Source organism: Sphaerodactylus townsendi, linkage group LG12 (genome assembly GCF_021028975.2).
Source record: "Sphaerodactylus townsendi isolate TG3544 linkage group LG12, MPM_Stown_v2.3, whole genome shotgun sequence".
Lineage (NCBI taxonomy): Eukaryota > Metazoa > Chordata > Lepidosauria > Squamata > Sphaerodactylidae > Sphaerodactylus > Sphaerodactylus townsendi.
The window spans coordinates 57,458,400-57,486,097 of NC_059436.1; the positions used below are offsets into that span (position 1 = coordinate 57,458,400).

Genomic DNA, 27,698 nt, shown 5'->3' on the forward strand with positions numbered 1-27,698 from the left:
TAGTCATGCCCTAACGCCGAAACGGCTGGACAGATCGCCCCCAAATTTTCACATGACGTTCCTCCTCGTTGTGGGCAGGTAATCGGACCTTCAAATCGCCGAAAGTATAGCTTTAAAAAGGGCTTCGACAGATTTATGGAGGAGAAATCGATCTATGGCTACCAAAACATCTTTTTCTTGGCACATCAGGCCATGAAGCTGGCTGTGTTTAACTGTCACCCTTAGAATGTTCATGCAGCCTGTCTGTCTGTTGCCTGAGGGCTTGGTATGCCCTTAGAATGTCCGCACAGATGGGCAAAGATGAGCATTGAAAACAGTAAATATGTAATACTGTTTGGTAATACCAGTCGAAGTGAAACACATACACACTTTGCCATGTGAGACGTCAGGTGGGGTTCCCCCCCCCCACACACGCAGGTAACTTTCACTCTCTGTGCCTCACCCACTGCTACCACACAACACACATACTCTTATACACATCCAGCTCATCCTCACACACCTCACTCTGCCCTCCCTCACATCCAACCACCACTTACCCACTTCCTCACCCATATTAGCCACAGCTCTCTTTTACTAAAAGCAAGCTGGGAGCTTTGGCTCCTTTTCTTCTAAGAAACTATCCACGGGGGTGGGGGGCGAGTAACCAACACTACCGGCTCCCTTGCTTCTTTGCACATGGCCCTTTAAGAACCCAGGGAGCTGGCCTCGATCTGAGCGCCTCACCACCCTGCCTCCTGCTGCCTGACTGGGATAGCCTCCTTGCCCCAGTTCTGCCTTACCCAAGCTTTCAGGGACTGTGCTGTGGTCAACCAGCCTCATGGACAGTGGGATTCGCACTCTGGACAGTTCTGTTGTGGAATGGAAAGGATTACCTTATACTAAAAAAACAAGACACCACCATATAACAATGTGAATTGAAAAGGGAAAGAGGGATTCCATTTGACCACCCCAAAAGGCTATGCTGCAGATCATTGGACCTGCATAGACATCTGTGTGGGAAGTGGACTGTGATGAGAAGGACAATTGCCACAGCAACGCGTGGCCAGGCCCCGCTAGTCTATATATATAAAAAGCAAACCGTGAGTTTGTTCCTGATGGTCTAACACAGGAACTGCTGGGCCAATTCCGCTGAAAATTTCCAGCTACTTTAGTCAGCTAGGTGAGAATGTTTTTAGATGTTCACATACCTGAAATTTCACACCTGGCCCAGGTAAAATGCCTTTTTTCTGGCACTCCATGGTGAAGGACATGAAGCTGCCTGTGTGTAACTGTCACCCTTAAAATGTTCGTGCCTTTAGAATGTTCGCTCAGATGGCCAGATATGAGCAGTGGAAACAGTACATAGGTAATAACTCGAGTGGAAGTGAAACACATGCACACGTTGCCGTTTGAGACGTCAGGTGGGGTCCCCCCCCCTCACACGCAGGTACCTTTCACTCTCTGTGCCTCACCCACTACTACCTCACAACACACATACTCTCATACACATTCAGCTCATCCTCACATTCCTCACGCTTCCCTACCTCACATCCAACCACCACTTAACTACTTCCTCACCCATATTCCACACCCATATTGAACAAGCTTGAATGTAAAAGACAGCTGGAGGGAGGGAGAGGGAAGGGACAGAGGGGGAGGCATGCAAGGGAAGAGGGAGAGAGTGAGGGGTGGCATGCAAGGGAGGGGAGGGAGGGGGCCCAGCATCTGGATATGACCCACCCACCCTAGCGGAGGGAGAGGGAGGGGAGGGATGGGGAGGGGTGGCATGCAAGGGAGGGGAGGGCGCGTTTCCATGAGCACATACTGCTGGCCTCTGCAATTGATTTGCTGCTTCTGTTCATTTCCCATTTCACCACAATAACCCACAGCAATGCGTGGCTGGGTACCGCTAGTAATTAATAATCTTATCTGGAGTTTTATTCAGGACACCAGGCCTTTCATGTCTTTACTGCGGTGTTTACATTTTCCCTGCATGCCTGCCTTACCCATAGGTAGAGGAACTTCATTAAAATGTGGCCAAACTAGGTCTCTTTTACAGCTTGCTGCCATTTTAGATTTTCTTCTCCAGGGAGAGAATAAAAAGATAAGCCTCAAGCAATATGCAAAAAGATACAGACTTGTGGAGTCTTCTGCTCAAAAGGTTTCATTGCAAAATCAAGCATCTGTGATGATATCTTTTAGATAGAAAAAGTGCCCAAAATATTATTACAGAAACCTCTGGAGGAACATGATATTGTGAATGGTTTAAACGGAATTAATTTACCAATAAATGTAAATGTTGCATGAATATGCAGCCTCATGCTGCATAATTAAAAACTAATTTCATGATGAATAGCCTTTGGACTATAATGTATTTTCAATGGCAAATTATCTTAAGATAGATTTTCCCCAGCATTTTATTTTAAAAAATTAAATAAAAAATCAAATTTATATTTTTAATAATTAAAAAATTGTAAAAAATCATTGATTTTTATCTACCTTGTATCTAAAGATATATCTGATATTCTTCATTAAAGCAGCATAAGAAGGCCTCACTTAACAGCCCAATCGGGGGGGGGGGCAAATCCCCACCTGGATGTGGCACAGGGTTCACCCCAGCAAAAATGCCCTCCCGTGGCGTCCTCACCAGCAGTCAGCGCAGATCCTGGGCAACTATCATGTGCCTTTTTTATTAGTATAGACAAGAATACAACTTAGAGTTTTTTACAGTTAAAAAGGAAGTGTCAGATACATTCCACTTTTTAAAATAGTGTATTTAAAAATATATCAGGTGGACAGAATTGATCAGACAGTTGAAACTGTAACCAGCTCTTACTTTAAAAAATGTTTGTTCCCAATTCTAGGTGAATACTGGGTTGACCCTAATCAGGGTTGCTCCAGGGATTCCTTCAAGGTTTACTGCAACTTTACAGCTGGAGGTGAAACCTGCATCTTCCCTGATAAGAAATCTGAAGGGGTGAGTGATTCTCCTCCCCACCCCTCATTCTCTTTCTCTTTCTTCCCCCTCATTTGAGGTTGTCATCCTCATCCTTTTGTTGGTGTGGGCACTGTGTGGGATCAGGGTATGGCGGTTTTCCCTCAGGGCCTCCCTACCCCCACCCTGGTCCTGCGGTCATTCCCACTAATTAACTAACTAGCCAGGGGAGCGCCAGGGCTTCATGGGGGCAGCTGGACTCTGTTGTGGGGGAGGAGAGTACTATTCTCCTGGCAGAAATGCCTCCACCCCTGCTGTTGACAGTGAGCTTCCAGTGTTCTCCCCAGCCCCCCCCTACCCTCCCAGCCCACACACCCCCCTCACAAAGATGCTGAGAGATAGTGGCCAAATGCAGAAGCACTTTATTTTGAGGTGGGAGAATCTATCGTTCATGCCACCTCTGGGTCTCCTGGGGCCTTGTGGTCGATGCACACCTGTAAGGGGTCTGAGATCACCTCTTTGCCACAGGTGGGGGCGTTTGGCAGGGCTGGAACCATTTGTACAAGGGGGGGGGGTTGCACTGGTCTGCCCATGGATGAAGCAAGGGTTTGGAGCTGAGTCCAGTACCTGACTTGGAGAGTTTCTCGCAGGGGCCTTTGGGAAGAAATGCAGGGCGCGTGGTTCCAGAGGGCTCCGGCCGTGAAAACCTTCAACAATGCATTTGTCATCAGTGCTCATGCCTAGTTCATATGTGTGTTTTATGTTTCTCTGTGCTCGATGAATGGCATGTAAATGGATTCTCCTTTTAAAATTCTGCTCTTGCAGTGATACTGAAAGTTTGGTCTATAGATCCTGCTCCCACTGGCTAGTCACTGCCCCAGCCTAACTAGTCCAAAGTGTTTGGGTCATACTGGACTGGTCTAGCTGGTCGACATCTTCTCAAAACCAAGGCATGGTTAGCGACATTCAAGTTCTGGGTACATTTACGCTTCAGTTTGGAGGTCTTGAGTTTAATATATGAAATTTTGCCCACTTTCCAAAGATCTGAGTGGTCATGCACAGACGCTAAAATACTTACTCTAGGTTGGTTGCTCGAGGCTTTGGCACTGTCACCAGCCAGTGAAATCCTTTAGATCTTGAAAAGCAGACTGATCAACCAAGAGCCTCAGAATCTTAGAGAAGCGAGTAAGTTCTGTTCCCTGCTCTCCTTTGGAATCTACCCCAAGGTAGCTTGAATGGCAGAGTACTTAATCCAACTAACAGAGCCCAATCAGTGCCAAGCATTTACATGTGTGAGATGTAATGTATTACCATCAGCTTTGTTGAAAGGGAGACAGTTGAAAATTCCCCATCATGTGTCAGAGTCTGTTGCTCCAGTCATCAAACGAGACTCAAGAAGATTTCAAGAGTTTTATTGGAATTGTGTCAGCTCAAGGCTCAGATAGCCGAAACTAACGTTTGGCTCTCTGGCCTCGGTATATACCTGTAGATTACAGAAAGGTTCAACCCATAATCCCCCTGCCCTCGCATTCTCATAATATCAGCATATCAGCATTTGAAAGGACATTGGGAACAGAGGCATTGTTTAGGACAAACAGTTCACTCCTTCAGAAAGGCAGATAAGGGTGAACGTTTCATCTCTCTTCACTAGTTACATGCAAGCAGGGGGAGGCCTCCTTAGCCTTGGGCGATGGTAATGGCAGAGCCATCTGTGACCTTGGTGTGGACGTGCGAGCTGCCAGGCCAAGCATGGCGCAGGCTGTATATGCACCATGAACTGTGTAGAATCCCTGGAGACGAGGAGGAGGAGTCATGTGTTCAGGGTGCTGGAAAAGAGATTCTGCCTAAACTTTAAAAAGAACTTCCTGACAGTGAGGGCTCTTCAACAGTGGGATGTACTCAGAGTGTGGTGGAGTCTCTCTCTTTGGAAGTTTCTAAGCAGAGGCTGGATGGCCATCTGTCGGGAGTGTTTTGATCGTGTCTTTCTGCATGGCAGGGGGTTGGCCTGGATGGCCCTTCTGGCCCCTTCCAATTCTGTGCTTCACTGAGTGGGCTGGGAAGCTCCTGGTGGTTGGGGGGTGAAACCTGGGGAGGTGGTGCTTGGGGAGGAGAGCCCAAAGCTGCCCTTTCCCCCAGAGGAGCAGCTCTCCCTTGCCGTCGTGGGAGATCTCAGGCCCCACCAAGAAGCTGGCAGCCCTGGCTGTGACTGCTTTGTCCTCTCCTCACTGGGACATTCTGCTCTGAGGAAGAACAGTCAACTCCCTGAAAAAGATTTTGGAAATAAATGCTGCCGCCTTGTTCTCATTGGGCCTTCAAGAATACTCAACTCTTGAGATGAAAGGAAGTGTTCCATTTTCCCCAAATGCCTTGAAACAAGAAGGTGATGATCCGGAGGGCTCGGCAGGGATACTCAAATTATTAAAAAGGGCTTGCTTATTCACAGTACATATTTGTACAGTGTATATAATTGTTACCTACTCTGAGACTGTGCTAAAGGGCATGTAATAAATGAAAATAGCAAAAACAATATTTATTTATTCCATGGCTGCTTGTCCAGAAGGTAGCGTTTCACAGTTGCATATCAATATATATTATTGTTACACTGTATTATCCATGTTACACTGTGTAAATAAAACATGTTTCCAGTTGTGCTGGAGGGAAATTAAGTAATATGGAAGGTTTTTATTAGTGGACTGGGAACAGTGAAGGAAAATTTACTCCTCTCCACTCCCAGTAATTCTGAGTATAGCTGAAAATGTGGACTTGGATCCAAACGTCCCATTCTGGTAAGAGTAGAACCCCCTCCAATAGAAAGAACTCTTTGCCCCTGGGATGTACACTTGTCACCAGAACTAGATTTCTTGCTTCAGTGGAAGAGTCCTCATTATCAGCAGAGTTTAAAGCGGAATCACTCTAGTAAGATGAGAAGATTTAGTCTTTTTGCACTCACTGCAACCTTCTATCACACTTGGAAAAGAATACTCTCCACTCAAGATGTTCTTTCCATAGGAAGGCTTTTACTTTAGCAGTTGCAAGGTTACACAAGTCTATCTATACAAGACTATTATACTATACAGAACTCTTCAGCAATAACAAAGTACCACACACAGAGAACTTAACTCCGTCTCAACACTACCTCAGCATATACAAATGCATACATCAGGGATACTTTTCCTCGCCCACGCAACAGCCTCTCATTGGTCTAGAATTACTGTTGAATTCACCAATCATGTTAAAGGTTAATCTTTGCTACTTTTACCCCTAGACTGACTGTCTCCATTTTCTGGTTTGGGCAAACCTTCTGCTAACTTGAAATGACCCTTTATGTGAACTTTTCACTCTTTTTTATATATCATGACACTCATGTTGGAAGAAGGCTCTGCCAACAGCTGAGTGGATCCATGCCATAAAGCCTTGGAGATGAGATAAAACTCCAAGGGTGGATCAGGGTCTTCCAAATAGTGCTCCAGGAAGCCTCTGTGGTCCTCAGAAGCATCCTGAAGGTCAGTATGATGGTAACGCCCTCCCATGCAGAGCCAAAGCAGAGAGTGGTTGTCTTCTGGCTTGTACTCAAGTGCAACAGGACATGCCAGCAAGCCTCATGGACTGAACAGCTGTCTTAGTAGATGCCTCAGAATCCTCTGCAACATGTTGTGATGCCATCCTATGGCAGACGTGCACAAAGTCTGTATGGTTTTGCAAGTGGTTACAGCAGGAAGTGCTATCCTCCATATTCTTGTGCAAAAGACAATATATGGTTTGTCCCACTAGCAGTTTCATGCACCTGCCCTTCTGCTATTAATAACATGGGGCACTTATGTTCTACTCTAATTGTTTCTGGAAGCCAACCTGTGGTATCAAAATGCATGACTGCAGAGATGTTTCAGGATTGTGTGAGTTTTCTTTTCAGGCTGGAGAGACTTCGAGGGTGATCTCTTTGACTCGAGTGTCACTCTTTTCTCTGTTCTTTTTCCTTCCCATCTTGCTTCTCCTGCCATTTTCAGGCTAGAATCACTTCATGGCCAAAGGAAAACCCAGGCTCCTGGTTCAGTGAATTCAAGCGCGGTAAACTGGTAAGAGGCTTCCCTGCTTGGTTTTCTGGTTTGCTTCAACCTGTCTCATATTTCGCAGAGTAAAATGGCCCGTTGGCCCAAAGAGCAACCTGCCACGTGGTATAGTCATTTCAAGCGGGGTTCCCTGGTAAGTGGCTTTGCTTTTGACACCCTCCACCTCCAGATTGGAGCACATCAGCCACACCTGCTTTTTGGTTAAGCCAGAAACCTGTTCGCATTCTGCATGCCTGACTAATAAGCCTTCTTAGTACACAGCTGATGATCAGCCAACCCTAAGAAATGTGTTTTTCATGTGATGGTGAAAAGGAAGAAGCCGTTGCCTTCTTGTCGAGCCACAGAGGCTGGAGAAACCAAATGCAGGGCTGGCTGGGCCTTGATCTAGTCCAGCAGCCTGGTTCCGGTTTCATTGCACAGGTCAGAAACTGACAGGCTGGATCCCCATTTTGTTCCTGTTCAGCACAGTCTGTGATTGCAGGTCAGATTGTGACCTGACCAAATGAGCACGTGAAGAGCAGATGCTACTTGCTGCTCGTCCTGCAAAGTGTCCTTGTAACAGAAACATATCTGGAGGAAATGGGCCATGCAGTGGCTGCTGAATGCTGCAGGACAGGGTCTGTCACCATCTTATAATGGATGAAATGCTAAGCTTCCTGAGAGTGTCAGCTTTTCTTCTGAAAAGCAACCGTGATGGTTATGAAGAGCCGCTTCCACCAGTCGGCCGTGCAGGCAGAAATCTTGGAATCCAGCCAGTGAGAAGACAGGCTTCAGGCCCTTCCTTCCCACGCAGAGAAGAAATTGTGTGGAATCAGAGACACCATCCACATCCTGTCAGCCTGACTGCCAAATTCAGCTCCTCCTCCGCACAAAACTGGAATTGTCTGGGTGCCCCATTTCTTTCCATATAGCCCCAACCACCACTTAGGAAAAAGGGGAGCATCAGAGTGGATGTGGCAGATCGAAGCCCCAAATGCCCCTGGCAGAGGCAGGCTGCAGTGGTGGGATTCAAATCATTTAACAACCGGTTCTGCCGAAGTGGTGCGAACCTGCTGAATCCCACCACTGGCAGGCTGGTTTTGACCCCAAAGACTTGCTGGGAAGTCAAGTCAGCCGTGGTTTCTGTCACAGGTGAGCCGGTTGTTTACTATCCTAATTCACACATTTCCAGGGACGGAGGGTGAGAGCAAGAAGGAGGGTTTCTAGCCCTTGGAACTCCTTATCCGCCCGTGTTCTTGATCCCCTTGCATAGTTTGAAAATAAACGAGCTTTTTGTTTTGAATTCTTTATCCTTCGAGGGGTTTTGATAATTTTGCTAGCAAACCTCCACCTTCTTTTTTCTCGCACACCACCCCACCCCCCCCCCGCGTCGTCTCGCACTGGATGCTCGGCCGCTGGGCCCAGGGCAGAAGAAGCTGCTTTCTGGCCGTCAGTGCAGCATATTCATCACCCAGTGGGCTGCATTTTGTTGCTGCATGCAGAGAGCTGCTTGCTTCCCCCGGGGTGGGAATCTGGTGGGCCTTCACATTTGCAGCACTCAACTAATTTGTCATTTCGGTGTCCACCATATGGCATCTTCCTTGTCTGTCTCTGTTCTTGGCTCTCTGGGGGTCACGTGCCAGCCCCTTTCTGGTGGGCAGGAGGGGGGTCGTGTTCCTGTTTACTAAACACAGCAAAGCCTCTCGTCCCTCTTTTTCCGCAGCTGCTTTTCCCGTCTTGCTCAGCATCAGTATTGCTTCTTGCCTTGGACTTTGTCACCAGCATCTAGAAGACGGGCGACCTAGCAGTTTGGGGCAGCAAAATTTCACACAAGTCTTAATAAAACTATGTTGGCTTCCCTCAGTGTTTAAACTGAGGAGGACCCTCTGCATTCTCACTGCATTTTCTTCAAGTCATTACTTTTTTGGTTGGAGAGCCCAGCCCTCTTTTTCCAGACAGATCTGTGACCAGGGCCTCATGGGGGGTGGGGGGGGAGGCAGCCCTGGAAGGCACAATTGTCTGGAAGAGAAGGCGAGGCGCAATCACCCAGGAGAGAGGGGTCATTCTGCACTGTGCATGCCCCCTTCCCCCAATTAGGCTGCTACCAGGAGTTTGGGGAGGCTCAATTGCACAGGAGAGGAGGGCTCATTCTGCAGCATGTGTGACCCCTTCTTCTGATTAGGCTGCCACTGGGGGTGGGGGGAGCTCAATTGCCCACAAAGAACAAGTATGGCTCAGTGGTTAAAACTGGTGGACTCTAATCTGGAGAACCAAGTTCGACACCCCCCTCCTCTGCATGAGCAGTTCACTCTTATCTGGTGAACTGGGGTTTGTTTCCCCACTCCTGCACATGAAGCCTGCTGGCTAGACACCTTCGGTTAGTCACAGTTTTCTAAGAACTCTTTCAGACCCACCTATGCCTCACAAGGTGTCTGTTATGGGGAGAGAAAGGGAAGGAGTTTGTGAGTTGCTTTGAGGCACCTTACAAGAGAGAAAGACAGGTCTAAATCCAAGCTCTTCTTCTACTGTTCATTGTTGAGCCGCTGCTAGGAGGTTTCATGGAATTGCACAGAAGAGATCTCTGCCAGCACTTAGAAGGGAATACTGTGATCACAAAAAGTCAGCATGGGTTTCTGAAAAAACAAGTCATGCCAGACCAATCTTATCTCTTTTTTTGATAGAGTGACAAGCTTGGTTGATGAAGGGAATGCTGTGGACGTAGCATACCTTGATTTTAGTAAGGCTTTTGACAAGGTGTCCCATAATATTCACGCAAGTAAGCTAGTGGAATGTGGACTAGACAATGCTACTATTAGATAGATTTGTAATTGGTTGACTGATCGAACACAAAGGGTGCTAATTAATGGCTCATCTTCATCTTAGAAAGAAGTGACTAGTGGGGTGCCACAGGGTTCTGTCCTGGGCCCAATGCTATTCAATGTTTCTATCAATGACGTGGATAAAGGAATAGAGGCAGGGGCATTGCCCTAGAGCAGAAGCTGGGGACAAACCAGTTTGAAACCCCCCCCCCCGGCCTGGTAGTAGGCGGCCACCCTCCTACATGACCAATTTGGGACGTTGGAGTTGTGCAGTGTTTTTTTTTACCGTGCGGACACATTTAAAGCTAGCTGCCATGATTTCTCAAAGTGCCATCCAGAGACTGTCTGGTAGTACCACCCAAAATTTGGTGATGTTTGGTTCAGGGGAAAGCAAAGTTATGGACCCCCCAGGGGTGCCCCATCCCACTGTTTTTCAATGGGGAGCTAACCTGAGATGAGGGCTACCCATTTGAGGACCAATAACTTCCAGTGCCTCTCAAACTTGATGACATCATAAAATAGTCGCAAGATGATACCTGGTATATTCATCACTATTCCATCTATCCCAGGCACTAAAAGAATTGCCCAAAGATTCTTTGTTTTGCAGTGAGCTTTGCTCCACTGCTGCAGCTAATGAGAATTTCTGAGGGCAGGCTGCATTTTTTTTTTTGGAATGAAGGCGCGGGCACTTCAAAGGTGGCTCCAGGAGGAACATCCTGCTAATAATTCATCCAGGCTTAGAGACCTTTGCTTCTGTGTCCGTTTTATGCGTTTCAAACTTGTTTCCCGGCTCTGCATGAAGCCTGCAATTGGGAGTTCTCAGGCTTCTCCAGCGCCTTCCCACCCACCCCCAAAAGCAAAAGCTCACCAAGCTTGGTCCTCTGCTCGAGGCCTCAGGGCCATGACATATTTAAAAATATGATGCTGCTTTACTCGAAGTTCCCAGAATGTACCACATCAAAGCCTGCGTGATGTGCATGTTCATGGTGGGAAGAATTATTTTTCCCACCATAGACTTCAATGGGAGCTTTCTGCTACAAGCTGGCTCTGTGGTGGGGGTTTGCAACAGGAGGCACTGTGGTGAGATGGATTTTCTCTGGAAGTAGGGCCTCTTGTTCCCTGTAGGGCTGTGTGATCTCTGAAAGGAACCATGTTTCTTCAAAATTTGCCTGAGTAGCTGAATACTGTGAGGCATCAGGTTCTGCCTTCAACTCGGTGCCCACAGCATTTTTCCTCTTCCACACACATTTTTTAGCAGAATTTGGCTGGTTCCTTTCAGGAGACTCACACCAGCTTGACCTACAGGAAATGCCCCACTCAGAGCAACATCCTACCACAGTGCCTCTGTTGGAAACCTCTGCCACCCAATTTATCTGGGCATAACAGGCCTTTGGTAGTCACTAATTATTTTTCCTGCAGGCTACTGAGAAAAAGAGCCTGTAGCAAATTCTGGGGACTCTGGAGGGTGTGTGGCTGGCTGGCTGCATTTTTTGAAGATAGAGGCACCAGGCTGGGGCAGCTCCAAGAGACAGTAAGCCAGCATCCAAGCTTGTGAGCTTTGGCCTGGAGTGGGGGGAGTTGAGAGAGTTCTGGGAGAACTCAGCCCACAGGCTTTCATGGCAGGAGGCAGAGAGCAAAATAGAAGCCTTTGGGGGGCCTGAAATTGAACCCCCCATGACAAAGTCTCAAACCTGGATGCAATTGGCAGGGATGCCTCCTGGAGCCACCCTGAAGTCTGGTGCCTCTATCTTTAAAATGTCATCTCAAAATTCCCCATTGGCTACAATGTTGTAAGTCACTGCAGGCAAAGAATGTTGGGCAGAATTTCTTGGGGTGCCTGTAAAAGTAATATTTTTTACAGCTAGTGACTTAAAATTCAGAGGTATCATCTGATAGCACAATCTTATGATGCCAAGTTGAAGTTAATAATTCAGGAGGACTAAAGGGTGTGTCCTCAAATGGTAACCCCCATCTCGTTATCCCATTAACAATGAGATGAGGCACCTGAAGTCCCTCTTCCCCTGAACAAGCTATCTAAACTAGTGTGGGGCAATCTGAGTGACACAGGCCCCAGTGCCGCTAGCCTTAAAACTCACGCCCTGCAGGCAGGCATCAACACTTCATAAATGTAAAAAGCAACCAGCACAATGTTGCTTTGACCAAATGGGGCTTTTGGGAACTCCGTTTTATGTCCTAGGTAGGAGCATGCACTGAATAGAGGGCATGCTAATCAAATTTGCAGATGACACCAAAATAGGAGGGATTGCTAATACTCCAGAGGACAGAGTCAGAATTCAAAATGACCTGGACAGATTAGAGAGCTGAGCCAAAACTAACAAAATGAATTTCAACAAGTCATGCCAGACCAATCTTATCTCTTTTTTTGATAGAGTGACAAGCTTGGTTGATGAAGGGAGTTGTGAGTTGCTTTGAGGCACCTTACAAGAGAGAAAGACAGGTCTAAATCCAAGCTCTTCTTCTAGAATACACTTAGGCAGAAAAAAATGAAATGCACAGATATAGGATGGATGACACCTGGCTTGACAACACTTCATGCGAAAGGAAAGGAATTTGGGAGTCTTAGTAGACCATAAACTAAACATGAGTCAGCAGTGTGATGAGGCAGCCAAGAAAGCCAATGCGGTTTTGGGCTGTTATCAATATTTATTTATTTATCTTACTCCATTTTTAGACTGCCCTCCCCCAAAGGGTTCAGGGCAGTGTACATCCATATCAGATAATAATAAATAACAGTAAAATAGAAGTATAGGGTTAAGATCGAGGGATGTAATTGTACCTCTCTATTCTGCATTGGTTAAACCTTGTCAGACTCTCGAACGTGGAAATAACAGAGACCGTCGGAAAGTCCTAAAGCAGTTTATTTCTTACAACACGTAGAGTAACAATAGAAAGCTGGATCAAAGCTAGAGAGCTTAGATCCAGAGACTATATCCTTCAACCTCCCCCCCGCCCCGCCGCCGTTTCGCCCCACACCAAATGTCCCTTACAGTTTCTACAACATTAGCACTACAGAGCTTCAAAGAATCTAGGAACCGTTCACACCTTCTTGCAGATGAGCTGGCGCCAGGAAGGGAAGAGGGAAACAGGAAAGCATTTACAGGAAAACATTTGCAATTCCCACACATCAAGACATCTAGGCACTGACAGGCATGGTCCTGACAAACCTCACCTGGAATATTGTGTACAGTTCTGGGCACCGCAGTTCAGGAGGGATATTGACCGGCTGGAGCGGGTCTAGAGGAGGGCAGCCAAAATGGTAAAGGGTCTGGAGTCCACACCCTACGAAGAGAGGCTTAGGGAGCTGGGGATGTTTAGTCTGGAGAAGCTTAGGTTAAGGGGTGACATGATAGCCATGTTTCAATATTTGAAGGGATGTCATGTCTAAGAGGGAGCAAGCTTGTTTTCTGCTGTCCAGAGACTAGGACACGGAGTAATGGATTCAAGGTGAAGGAAAAGAGATTCCACCCATACATTAGGAAGAGCTTCCTGACAGTCAGGGCTGTTCAACAGTGGAATTCACTGCCTGGGAGAGTGGTGGAGTCTCCTTCTTCAGAGGCTTTTAAAGAGGCTGGATGAGCATATGCCGGGAGTGCTTTGATTGTGTGTTCCTGCATTGCAGGGGGTTGGACTGGATGGCCCTTGGGGTCTCTTCCAACTCTGTGATTCTGCAGCATGCACACCTCAGTCCCTCGGTTTGGCTACTGGCTGGAGGTGGGGGAGGCTCACTTGCCCAGCAGAGGTGGCTTGTTCTGCAATGTGTCTGTCCGATTAGGAAGGAGATGGAAGAGGGGGGGACCCGGGCCTCAGGTGAGAATTGCAGCCCTTGGTAAGACAGAAACTGCAGCTGTTAGTCAGGCAAGACTATGGGGAGCAAAGAGGAGGGGGGGGGGAGCAAAAGGTTCCTGAAATGTTCAAAGATGTCATATTCCCTGGCAGTGGGAGACACAGACCCCAGGTAGCCTTCCTTGGCTTCACTAGTCTCCCTCCTTCCCCTGGCCAAGGCACCCTCCACTCTTCAGTGGCGTAGGAGGTTAAGAGCTCGTGTATCTAATCTGAGCAGCAGTGGCGTAGGAGGATGTTAAGAGCTCGTGTATCTAATCTGGAGGAACCGGGTTTGATTCCCCACTCTGCCGCCTGAGCTGTGGAGGCTTATCTGGGGAATTCAGATTACCATGTACACTCCCACACACGCCAGCTGGGTGACCTTGGGCTAGTCACAGCTTCTCGGAGCTCTCTCAGCCCCACCTACCTCACAGGGTGTTTGTTGTGAGGGGGGAAGGGCAAGGAGATTGTAAGCCCCTTTGAGTCTCCTACAGGAGAGAAAGGGGGGATATAAATCCAAACTCTTCTTCTTCTTCTTCCCCCAGGAGCACCTTCTAATTCCTTGACTTCCTGCTTCCCCCTCCCCTTTCAAGGGCTGTGCGTTGACAACAGTTGTGGTAGGTTTTAGGCACCCAAGACTTCTGGGGAGTGCCTCAGGCACGTTCTAAACACTAACAGGAGAAGAGGACTTTTTGGAGGCTGGTGACCATTAACTGTTTAGAATGCCAGATGCACCCCTTCCCCCCCCCCACCATGTGCTCTGCTGGAGCAACCTGCAGTCAAATAGGGCAGAGGACAAGAGGGTGCGACCCCCTCCCCCCACGCCATTTTAAAACTGAGAGCTGAGGTATGCTTGGCTTTGCCCAAAAATATGAGTAGACCTGCCCTCTCATCTGATAGGTTTGGCCTTCCCCAAAGAGCCTGATTTCACACCTTGGAAAAGGAGGGGGGCCACAAGAAACCAAGGCCCCTTTTCCTATGTTGTGTGTGCCATCAGATCACTTTGGATGGATGGATGGATGGATGGATGGATGGATGGATGGATGGATGGATGGATGGATGGATGGATGGATGGATGGATGGATGGATGGATGGATGGATGGATGGATGGATGGATGGATGGATGGATGGATGGATGGATGGATGGATGGATGGATGGATGGATGGATGGATGGATGGATGGATGGATGGATGGATGGATGGATGGATGGATGATGTCCTCCCATTAACAGTTTGAGCCTTGCTCACCCCATGCAAACTGGGAGCCGTGGCTTCCCTTACTGGGTTGATTCATCTCATGGCGGGTCTTCCTCTTTTCCTGCCATCTTCAAAGTTTCCTAGGACTCTGATCTTTTCCGGTGACTAAAGTATAGTAGCTTCAGTTTAGTCATTTCATATTCCAGCAGCACAACCATCAGATAAAGCTTTTCTTGGGCTGTACTTGGTCAGGATGCAAAGGAGCAGGAGGGGCATTGGATAGGCTGGGTTTTTATTTGTCCAGAGGGGTTGAGGGAATATTCCAACATTATGGATAGATAAAACAATGTAAAGGTGTAATTATTCATTAACAGTTCACAGAAATCAGCACAATTCTATAATTTAAAAGGGTGATTAAATATGTTGATTATATATATTTATATAAAGAAAAATAAGTCTATGATATGTGGGGGGTGTCATTTTGTAATTTTGCTCCCCTTCAAAAAAATATAGATATAGTATAGACCGCGTCAGGGAGGCCAGCTGAGCAAGATTGGCTTGGTAGAGGTGAATTGTGGGTGGGGGTCCGTGCTTCCTCTTGGAAATGTGAGCTGATTTCAATTTGAAATGTGAAATCCTAATTTGCACATTTTTTTATGTTAACATTAGGAAATTTGTACTGGCAGGCCAGGACTCACAGGGATGAGGGCTGGACCACCCAATCTTTGCTATTGATGGGCATTTTCAACAGAGCTTTGGCCACATGCTTTGACCAGAGCAAGTCAGCCAAATGGAAACCAAAATCAGTCTAAAACAAGAATGGCCAGCTGATGGCTGACTTTTTTTTTTAATCAGAGGCCATTTATCTGCCCTCCTGATCCTCTTAACTGCATGTGATTAAAAAAAAAGTTGTCCACACTTTGAAGAATTGTTTTCTCAGTAGCTGTCTGGGTTGAGAGGAGAAGGTTGATCCCAGACATGAGGAATCTTTCTTTGTTTTGCATCAGGCCAAGGACGTAGGTAAGGGTGGGTTCTTGGGTTCAAACCCCCCCATTCATGTCCAAAGCTCCGCCCACCCGTTTGTGGGTTTTAAAAACATTTTTAGTGGGGTTTTTTTGTTTTTGGCCTGCAGGGGGCGCATTGTTTAGCAGCACCAAACTTTCAGTGATTGTTTGGGGGAATCTCCTGATGATATTACCCAGGTTTGGTGAGGTTTGATTATGGACTCCCAAAGGGGGTGACCCATCCTTCATTGTTTCCAATGGGAGCTAATAGAAGATGGGGGCTACACCTTTGAGGGTCTATAACTTTGGACACCCTGAACCAAACTTCACCAAACCTGGGAGGTATCATCAGGAGAGTTTCTTATTGATATCATCCAGCTTTTGTGAAGTTTGGTTCAGGGGGTCCAAAGCTATGGACTTCCAAAGGGGGTACCCCATCCCACATTGTTTCCAGTGGGAGGTAATAGGAGATGGGGCTACACCTTTGAGGATCCATAACTTTGGACCCCATGAACCAAACTTCACCAAACCTGGGTGGTATCATCAGGAGAGTCTCCTAAAGATACCCTAAATGTTTGGTGCTGCTAGCTTAACAATTGCAGCACTGACAGCAGGCACCCCCCAAATTTCCCCAGATTCTCCTTTTAAATCCATCCCCTTTGGCATGGATTTAAAGGGAGAATATGAGGTCCTCAGTTTAGAGGAAGAAGAAGAGTTTGGATTTATATCCCCCCTTTCTCTCCTGTAGGAGACTCAAAGGAGCTTACAATCTCCTTGACCTTCCCCCCTCACAACAAACACCCTGTGAGGTGGGTGGGGCTGAGAGAGCTCCGAAAAGCTGTGACTTGCCCAAGGTCACCCAGCTGGGCATGTGTTGGAGTGCACAGGCTAATCTGAATTCCCCAGATAAGCCTCCACAGCTCAAGCAGCAGAGCAAGGAATCAAACCCGGTTCCTCCAGATTAAAATGCACCTGCTCTTAACCACTACGCCACATTGAAAGTGATGCTGTTTCACGGTGGGGGATAATCCACCCCAAAACAGCATCACTTTCAATATTGTTTAACTGGGGACCTCAGATTCTCCCTTTAAGGTGGATTTGAAAGGAGAATTTGGGCTCTCTGGTTCGAACACCATTGAAAGTGATGCTGTTTGGGGGTGGATTCCAGCATCACAGCGGCTGCCGGGGGGGGGGAGGGGCGCAAAACTCAGATTTTGCACCAGGCTCCATTTTCCCTCTATGCCTCTGCCCAGAGGGGAGGGCAGAAGGAACTGCCCCCCCCCCAACAAACACCCTGTGAGGTGGGTGGGGCTGAGTGAATGCTAAAGAACTGTGACTAGCCCAAGGTGACCCAGCTAGCATGTGTTGGAGTGCACACGCTAATCTGGTTCCCCAGATAAGCCACCACAGCTCAAGTGGCAGAGTGGGGAATCAAACTTGGTTCTGCAGTTTGCTCCACCTGTCAGAGTCCAACATGCAAGAAAAACTTCAGAGGACTCATTTTACTATCTTAATTATACTTCCTACATACTTTCCTCTTCTAAACTTCAGTACACAAAGTAATGCTAGTTGCCATTTTAAGTTGAGGTCACCCTATACTTAAAGATCTGCTCTACCAACACCATTTGAAAGGATAAGAATTAGCAACACTCAGGCTGTGTAGCCCACTGAAAAAGAATTGTAGTTTTACGTTTTAATTGATTACATCTGCATATATTTCCATACAAATTAGACATTACCATTTGAGGAAAGCGACATTTTCTTTAGATATTGCCTGCATTACTTGAGTTTGGTAAGAGAGAGAAGGTGTGTGTGTGTGTGGGGGGGATACCTGCCATTTTTGTAAGTCCTCCCCACAACTGTCTTTTCCTTCCCTTTTCCTTGGGTGTTTCTATTATTTGTTTCTTCTGTTCCACATCCCAGAATGAACAATATTTAAAGTAGCTATTTTAAAACTATGTTAGCTGATTTTAAATAGTTACTCTTGGTTAATCACTCAGAAGTTGTTTAATCAAATAGTCTGATTAATGAAACCCTTCGGCCTTAATAGGGTCTAAATTGGGGTGTTGTGGGTTTTCCATTCTCCTTAAGGAGAAAATGCTACTGGAAATGGCTATACAGACTGGAAACCCCACAACACCCCAGTGATTCTGGCTGTGAAAGCCTTCGACAATACGCTGAGCATAAAGGGGCTAAATTGCTCACCTCAGACTGGTGATGATCCTGCCAAGGCTGTATGGAGATCTGCAACTTCTAGAACTAGCAGTGTTATTTTATGTATCCTGTCAACAAAAAAAACCTTCCCTTTTTCTCACTAGAATTTTGCATTACACAAAAATCTGCCTCGGCTTCCCTGCAGTTTTGTCTAATTTTAGCAGATTTCTGTTCCTCGGATCTCTCTCCTCCTAAATGGGATTTCCGAATTTACCTCAAAGGTTGAACTATGATGACACTTGAGAGGGAACTGTCTTCCACATCAGAGGAATTTCAAGGGAAACCAAAATCGTTTGGATAAGACTTGTGTGCACCCCTTTAAAAAGGGGTGCTTGTTAAAGTACGAAATTAGCTTCTATCAAGGGCAGCGTGCCCCCCTCCCAGCTCAAACGGCTCTGAGCAGAACACAGCCTCTTTCATGCTGCTTTGGGCTCCCCACCAGCAGTCAGCCCTGCTGAAGGAAAGACTTTGCAGCAATGAGGATCCGTGAACAGGTAGGGCCCAGTTGGGTAGTCAGAGTCTTCTAGGTTCTGGCCCCTCTCTTTGCCTCTCATCTGCCATCTTCATCTTGCCTTGGTTGGTCATGCTGAACTCACAAGAAAAAAGCGGAGATGGGTACAGACAGCTGGTTGGTATATTTTTTTGTTCCCTACTTGTCCTGTTGCCTGGATGATTATAAGTCTCTGCAATTTATTTGCACCCTGTTCCCTTCCACTCTGCTAGATTCATGAGGAGGAATCCAATCCACAATGTCTTTCTGAAAATAGTAGAAAACTAGCGTTGCTGCGGCAAATTTCCTCCTCCTCACAGCCCACAACCCACACAGATGTCCATGCAGGTCCAGTGATCCCCAGCATAGCCTTTTGGGCTGGTCAAATAGAACCCCTCTTTCCCTTTTTAACATCAGATTGGATTCACAATGTTGTATTATGGTTTGTAGTTTGTTTAGTAGAATTCAGGGATGGTCCAACAGAGGCTGGCACTGACAGTTCAGACCTAATTTACCTTGGAGTATGCAGGGGCAGAACCTGGTGGCAGCAGCCGTTATCTAACCACTCCTCAAAGGTCAGGGCAAACCCAAAGTTACTTCAGAGATCTCAGATTAGAACTACCTGCCCAGCTCCCTTCTCCCTGCATGAGTTGGGTTGTTCTTGTGAAGGGAGCCTTGCAGATCTGGCTGGCCAAATTTCCGAAGGGAGTAGGAGTCCCTGTAGACAGGTATTCTGTTGTGAGTTATCATCTGTCCAAGTGCTTGGTGGACTGAGGGTGAGAGGGCAGTTGTGAGAGTGTTCACTGTGTTGGACTGTATGGGGTGATGATGTGCAAACAGTGTAGGAGAATCGCTTTGCCTAATGTTGCCTGAAGCCTAACCTAATGTGCACATGTGTGTTGTGAAATTGTCACGCACATCCAGCCATGTGATCGTGTGAAGAAGTGGTGGTGACTGTGGCTGCACTGAGATGTGCGGCTGGAGAAGGGAGACAGAGTCTGCCTTCCTGACCTCTGTGTCTCCGTCCCCAAGGCCCGCAGTTCCCAGTAATGTGTGAGGTAAATGGCACGGAGAGCAGGCCATGCAGCGCGTGGTGGGGAGAATGCTCCTGTGGCCTACCTTGCAGGGCCTCCTTCCAATTCGAAAATGGGAACATTTCCCTACCGGAAAAGTTAAGCACAAATACAGTAGAATACAGTGTGCGTGGACTGCTGTGGCTCGGCTTTTACTAAATACCATGCTGCAGAAAAACCACTGTACTCTCTGATTACTTGCCATACAGGGGGAAAACCTGTTGCAGCATTCTCCTCTGTAATCAATTGTAAGCACAGGCTGAAGAATGAATGTATTCAGCTAGTGGGGGGGGGGGCACCCGCAAATATGTACAGTGACTATGTGAACTGTTTTTATGATTCTGCCAATGACGCTGCGCTCAAGGCAGTTAAAATCTCTAGCGGAAGTTTTTTTTATTTGCAACGTAGTCTGTTAGTTATCCTGGATTAGAATATATAATCAGCAGTGCAATGATTGTATTACTTCTACAACGGCATCAGTGGTCATGATGAGCATGGTCTGAAGAATGCCAGTCCGTACTGTAAGAGGTTTGTATTCCTAAGGCTTGGTGAGACACCAGAGTGGGGTGGATTTTGCGCTCTGAGGTAATATCTCATTCAGGGAGAGGGACTGGAGGTGAGGGCAGAGGCTTCATGTGTAAGTGTGATTGTTTTCTAGATAATAGGTTAAGAGTGGTTTTGTATTTCATTTCTGTCTGGCCAGTACCTCTAGAGAAATGCTGCGTGCCTGGGTCGCCTCAGCTTCCGCTCCCTCCCTCACTCCTGGCCCTCTCCCTGAATGAAATATTACCTCAGAACGCTTACCTCAGGGCCAGCGTCCACCAGATGGCGCTGTTTTGGGGGGAAAAGACGGTTTACCTGGCACAGGTGAGATATGTGAGGTGGTGAAAACATGCTCAGATGAGAGAGCAATGTTGTCTGAAAATTTCACAGCATTTGGTCCAGTAGTTTTGGAGAGCAACGATAAGAAACAAAAGGACAATTTGCTTTTTATTTATATAGATAAAACAACAGGTGGCATTTACATGGTAGGGGGACTTCCTTACAGACCCCTGCTGCTCTTTCCAAAAGTTGACATCACAGCTGTTGAAACCCCTGCCCGGTTTCAGAGAAGGCCAGGCAGGGCCAGGACACTGTGGGCTGCATTTGTCTAAGGCTCTGGTTTGTTCACAGAGCTCTCCCTAGTTCTGACTGATGGTTTAGTGAGTCAGTAGCTTATCTCCTGAATGGGATAATCACGCTTGTAAATTTCTGTAATTGTATTTTTATCTCTATATTGTTTTGATGTTTTATTTTTCCAGTTTTGGATTTTGAACAACATGAGAAATGTGGACTAGAAGTTGTGTGCGTGCATGCGTGTGTGCATAGGACAAAGAAGAAGAAGAGTTTGGATTTATATCCCCCCTTTCTCTCCTGTAGGAGACTCAAAGGGGCTTACAATCTCCTTGCCCTTCCCCCCTCACAACAAACACCCTGTGAGGTGGGTGGGGCTGAGAGAGCTCCGAAGAACTGTGACTAGCCCAAGGTCACCCAGCTGGTGTGTGTGGGAGTGTACAGGGTAATCTGAATTCCCCAGATTAGCCTCCACAGCTCAGGCGGCAGAGCTGGGAATCAAACCCGGTTCCTCCAGATTAGATACACGAGCTCTTAACCTCCTACGCCACTGCTTCAAAGGAGGTGTCTTCTGGAAACTCGGGCTCAAATGCTCAGCCATTTTTATTTTTCAGGAACCAAAGGTTACAGCTTTGATAGGCGCCCATGAGTGGACCTTGGCCATGGTGGCCACAGCTGTTGACACCCTGAGAGACACTGTGAAATGTCTTCTGCAAAGAGGCAAAGGGCTTTGGAAAAGGGCTGTCCCCCGCCACATCCATTTTCCAGCCCAGAATTCTCTCTCCTGTCTTCTTCTCTCTGTCCCACTCAGCTTTCCTACGTTGACTTGGATGGCAATCCCATTGGAGTGGTGCAGATGACGTTCCTGAGGCTCTTGAGTGCTTCCGCCCACCAGAATGTCACCTACAACTGCTTTCAGTCAGTGGCGTGGCGTGACGACTCCACGGGCAACTACGACAGGGCCATCCGCTTCCTGGGCTCCAATGATGAAGAGATGTCCTATGACAACAATCCTTTCATCAGGGCTGTCTTTGATGGTTGCGCAGTGAGTGTCCTCAACAGGGACTAGCCTGTCTTGTGCTCGTCAGCATCTACTGCTGGACTCGGGTCTGTAGCTCAGTGGCAGAGCACAGGTTTTGTGTGCAGAAAGTCCCATGTTCAAGCCACCAGTCAGAGTGGCGTTCTGAGATGCGATGCACAGATGGCTTGATCCAGCTCATGCCGTGTTGTTCATTCTAACTCACTTCCCTCTGCCCACCCCCACTAGTGCAACATGGGGGCCACCCCTCCCACTCCCAAATGCAGAGAACGAAGAACTACTTTGAAGCCTTAATTCTCATAATGAAGAGAAACTTCATGCATATGCACAAATCACTTGGGGACCATTTATTCTTATTAGATATTTCCCTTCCCCACTTCTGTGCCTAAACTTGGTGAAATGAGAGCAGGCATTGCAAAGAGCGACTCCCCTTCACTTTGATATTCCTCTTCATTTGCATCTTAAAAAATAACAGTCAGAAGCTCCTGCTTTCCTCTCAAATCCAGAAGGAGCAGCCAATTAGCTGGATTTCTGCTTTCAGACAGAATGCAAAGAGGGAGACAGCAGAAGGGAGCAGGCAGGCAGACCCCGCTCTGTGGCCGGTGGCAGCTGCTGCCACTGCCGCAACTCTGGTCCTTGGCAGAAGAAAGAGGAACAAAAAGCAGAAGAGTTTGGATTTATGCACTACCTTTCTGTCCTATAAGGAATCTCAAGGTGGCGTACAAACTCTCCCCACAACAGACACCTTGTGAGGCAGGTGGGGCTGAGAACATTTGCAGAGAACAGTGGCTGGCCCAAGGTCTCCCAGCAGGCTTCAAGTATAGGAACAGGAAAACAAATCCAGTTCACCAGATAAGAGTCTGCCGCTCATGTGGAGGAATGAAGCATCAAACCCGGGCCTCCAGATTAGAGTCCACCTGCTCTTAACCACTACACCATGCTGGCGAGACTGCAGGCCATCTTTCAAGAGGGCCTTTTGTTGCACAAACTCCCCAAATGTTAGATTTATTTAGATATAAATAATTTCATAAATAAGAGCTACCAATCATTGGTAGAAGAAAAAGTAGTAATTTAATAGTCAATATTTTTGTGTGTTTATGTATCAGAACCACTATAATCTTTTTAAAAACTCAGCAAGCCTGTGGCTCTTATCTCTCAGCCCTATCAATCAAAGTCTCTTGGGAGTCCAAAGTTGTGCTCCTGCAGAGGAGACTCCCTGCTGTATCTCTGCATGATTTGAACCATCTTCCTCCAAGAAGCAGAGATTCATTCTGAAGTAGAGGATGAACAGGGCAGGCTCTTATTTGTTCTTCTTCCTCTTGCACACTTCAAAATCCCCTCAGGGATAAAAGCTAATTGTGTTTCTGAGAAACCATGAGCTGCATCTTTGTTTGGTAATCGTTTCCTTAAAGCCTGCAGCCTTTGTAGAGGGCACCTTCGACTTGCACCCTGCGTAGGTAAATGGCTTCCCTGCTAGCAGACAGCTGTGCAGGTTCAAGCAGCAGCTGATGCCGTGGGCTAGCTGGCTCTCGTTTTTAGGTTTAGGTCACCATATCACATACCATGTTGGGGCCATTCTATGAATCCACTTCCACTGAGCTGAACAGCCTTCCTTGGTTTCTCTCCTAGGACCCATAAATCGAAAGACCAAAATGAAGCAAGAACACCTAGGCAGAGACAGGCTGCTTGGTTGTTGCTCTAAATACGTGCAGGCGCTTTCTTTGAACTCTAGAATGTATCTTGGACACAGGGGCGGAGCACCCGCGGGGGACAGGTGGGGTCACATGTCACCAGGCGCACGCCATCCAAAACCTCCCCCACACCGCTCCTCCCCCGCTCTGCCTTGGCTCCCGGGTTGGCGTGGGGGAGGAGGGGATGGCGCCAGCAGGGGAGGGGCCCAAATCACCTCCACACCCCTCCCCCTTCCCCCCTAGGCCGGCTCTGGCCCCACCAGGTTGCTCCTTTAGCCAGTGGAGGCTGAAGGAGCTGCCTAGTGGGGCTGCCGCAGGGTGCCCCTCGGCCCAGCCCCTCCCTGCCAAGCCTGGTGGCCACAGCCAAATACCCCTCGGCCTTGCCAGGCTGCCACTGCTGGCTCAGGTAAGTGAGGCTGCCTTTTTTCTGCCATCACTGCCAAAAGCACCGACAAAAGCGTTCAGAGTTTTGCTTCTGCATTAGAGTAGGTGTGTCCCCAGACGAGATAGCTCTGTGCACGGGGAATGCTGTCATGAGCTCCTCTGATGCCTTATTTTGTCTTGTCCATCTTTCCTTAGACAAAGAAAGGCCATCAAAAGACAATCTTAGAAATTAACACACCCAAAGTGGAGCAAGTCCCCGTTGTTGACATCATGTTTAACGATTTTGGCGAAGCGTCACAGAAGTTTGGATTTGAGGTGGGACCAGCTTGCTTCATGGGCTAAGAGCCACTCGGAACACCAGTCTCCAAATGAGCAACCTCGTAACCTCATTGCGCCTTCTTTTTTTTGGCTACGTTGTGGTCATTGTCACATAAACGTTCTGAAACGAAACTGTTTGATGGGTTTATTATTTTTATTTGTTTTCTTGTTTTGCCTGAGTTGCAACTCTTTTGCAAGACCCACAACATTCTGATGCCCCGTCAAAGACAGAATGCTCCCCCCCCACAGGCTCCAGAATCACATGACTTAAAGGCATCACCCCATTGCTGTGCAGCATCTTCAAGACCACCAACGGGCTTGGCTTTCTTGCATGGCTTGCTGGGGCATTACTCTGAATTGGAAATACTGTGGCCACAATTCTACTAGCACTAGTTTGGTCTTCTTGTTGATAGCCTCACTGCCCCAAGTCAGTGGAAGACGGTTTCCTAATTGCGGAGTTTTCTATCTCTGGAAGGTTCTGAGAATATCATGAAAAACCATCAGCCAGATGTGATTTGCCTCTGTATAGGAATGTGGACTGAAGACCTTCCCTTGCAAGACCTTCCCATTAGATTCTATGGCTTCACCGGGGTTTCGATCAGAACCCATTTGGAATCTCCCTCAGAATAACTGTTCATCCTGCTCAGATCCTAAAAGTATTGACTGAAACCAAATGCGCAAAAAATAAAAATTCAGGTCCTGATGGTAAACCCCATATGATAAAGGTGCTTCTATTTTTGTATGTTTGTAAGTAAATATTTGTATATTATTATTTTAAATATAAGATATCTCTGGCTTCAAAACATGCCTATGACCCACCCATGCCCCCTGTTGGTAATTTAAGGAACAACTATTCTCACTATCGTAGATGCCAAAAACACCAGTCAATGAGGCAGTGAACCACAGATGTAGCCTTGAGGCAAACCTTTAGGTTCTGGCTGCTCATCCAAGGCTCATTTCCTCAGTTGAGCTCACCAGTCTGCTTCCTCGTTCAGCATCATGGCATGAGTTTAGCTCACAGGAGTGCTTTTTCGTGAATGGGACTTCACGAAAAAGCACTATCTGTACAAGTAAATCAAGCACGTGCCTGTATGTTTATGGAGTCAGGGCAAACCTATAGCATGTCTCCAAAATCAAGATAAACTGTGGAATGTTGGATAAATTTTCAGGAGACTTCCTGCTGTTCTGGACTGCCTTTGCTGCAAAATGCACCCGAGCCTGATGAGTAGCTCAGACATGAGGGTCGACTCCATCGTTATGTTGCCTTCACTTGATTCAGGGTACAGGTTTATGTTTCTTAAAAAATACCTTCTCCAAAGAAGAAGCCCGGCTTTCCTTTCCAACTTGCACTCCCAGGGAAGGTTGCGCATGGCAGGAATATCCAGGATTTTCCTCTCTTCAAATACAAGCAATTAATCCCCCCCAGGTGCTCCTGTTCTGTTTTTGTTGGTGCTATCTGTCTGAAAAACTGTATGGCAACACTGGTGGAACCCTGTCATTTGCCAGCCTCCTCGGTCTCTTCGCTCCAAGGGCTTCTTTCTCCTGCCGTTCTTGGATGGACTTTCACACCAGCCTCAATGTTCAATAAGTAGGTCCAACTGCTGCTTTGAATTCCATTATGGTACCTTGGATGACCCTTGTAGAAAGTATTAAAACTGTGCTTCCTTCTGGGGTTTTGTTTATTTTTTGTAACAAATAGAATATTCATACATTTTATATGATTGTAATTATGCCAGATTTGTACTCAGTTGCTGAATATTTGTGGTGCTAATTTATGTATTTGTTCAATGTACTGAAACTCTCCCCCACCCCCAGTTGTATCATCCTTTGAAGATCAAGACAAGACTGTGCAGCTCCATCGCCTTTTCATGGAGGTCTTCTGGTGGGCATCAGTAAGCCCTGTCAATTGGGACCTACAGTTACAACTAGTCTCCTCCGTTTTGACTGGTGCTTCTCCCAGGTGAAAGAGAAAAGTTGCAAATACATTTATGCCAAATAAAGGTGTAGGATTTGCAAAGGTAAAGACATCACATTTACTGTGAATCAAAGCCGATGTCTTTTCCCAACTGCTCCCCAAAAGAAAACTGGATCAGGAGGGTCCTGAGCTGGGCTGGGCTGGGTTTGTGTTCAGAAGGGCTCAAAGAGCATCTGTGGAATCCGCTGAGATGCTTCCATGGGGGGAAAAGGGGCAAATGTAGGAGAAGGGCTCGAAAACTGTCTTGCTGAGGACCCCAGGTCTCCTGGAAACTGTTCCAACTGGGAAGTTCCAGCACCGCAGACAGGCCCCCGAGAGCGCCAGGCTCTTGCCAGCTTGCTGGGCTTGCCTAGAATGTGTCGCTGCACAGCAGTGCTGGTGATTTCTGGCCTACACACCTGATCCCAGTGAGACCCAGGAGGGCTGACCAGCACCTCACATCAGCTTGGCGAAGGTGCCTTAGAACCCCTTCAGTGTTTCAGGCCCCCAGAGGACACGGACAGGCGTCCCTCAGCAGATGAATCAGTGTGGAAAAGATCCCCCTGGGGGTCAACAGCCTCACCCAACAACAAAGCAGTGCAACTTGCAAATGTCATACATACACGGTGCCTTTCACTCCGCTCAGCAGCCTTGCCACAGGAAATCTGGGTTCTTTTAAAACGGGGTGCAAATATTAATGTCTGCACTTATGAATCCACACACTTGGGTCATGTGATTCTGTTCCAATAATTTCTCATCAAGGGATCTTTAGTCTATTTTGTTTGCCACTGTTGGTGCTTCTGTCAAAATCCTACCAAGTGTTGTAAAATTGTACTGAAGTTTTCCCTTATTTTTCCCTCCCCTTTCCAGACCACTTAGCTACGGCATATTGCAATAAAAATTACTTCTTGTATTGGCAGATATTTCTTTCTGTGTAATTTTATCCCCTTTCCCCTCTAATATATATAAAATGACTTGAACAAATGTTGATGAGAAAAAAATAAAATCTGTGAAAACAAACAAAAAATTAGTCTATAGGGCCCTTTAAAAATAAATACGTGAGTGACATATTTGTACAGTTTTTCAAATTCCAATCCAACCTTTTTAAGGACAAATATTTTAAACCTGTGTAATAAAGGACTAAATGTAAGAGATTTTTTCAATAAATCAAGTCTACTGTTTCCACCTAAACCACCGTGATGTGAATGCTTCTTGAACTAGATCAGACTGAGATTCCATCCTCCCACCCGCCCACCCCCTGCCAATTCTATTTTGCTGACTGAAGCATGAAGAGCTCGTCAAATTAGTGGAAGAGGTGCACCAAATGAGGTGCTATCAAAGGCAAACAAGTTCATCAACAAGATAAGATTCTCTGAAGTGCTGGGATCTCCAGTATTCTAGGAAATTGATTCATGGGGACAGATGAAACCGGCAGGTTTGGGCTGACCAGAATATCATTTTCTACCTCCAAGACATCTGGGACCATGAACTCAAGATTCCCATGAACTGAAGATTCCCTCAGCAAGCCTACTTCCCCTGCCGTGGTTCAGCCTTCCGTCCTCAGTGTGGGATAATAACCACACTGGCCTCTGCAAGGAG

The 27,698-nt window shown here is 47.0% G+C and overlaps 1 protein-coding gene across 1 annotated transcript in view; it reads left to right on the plus strand.

The window, feature by feature from the left end:
- The window catches only part of COL5A1 (collagen type V alpha 1 chain), a 386,178-nt gene extending 358,888 nt beyond the window's left edge, over positions 1 to 27,290 (plus strand). The window contains exons 63-66 of the mRNA XM_048513603.1: positions 2,844 to 2,956; positions 6,919 to 6,987; positions 21,525 to 21,758; positions 24,023 to 27,290. Of these exons, the coding sequence (XP_048369560.1) occupies positions 2,844 to 2,956; positions 6,919 to 6,987; positions 21,525 to 21,758; positions 24,023 to 24,169 (563 nt within the window). The 3' untranslated portion in view covers positions 24,170 to 27,290. The remainder of the gene's footprint in view (positions 1 to 2,843; positions 2,957 to 6,918; positions 6,988 to 21,524; positions 21,759 to 24,022) is intronic.
- Positions 27,291 to 27,698: the final 408 nt, after the last annotated feature.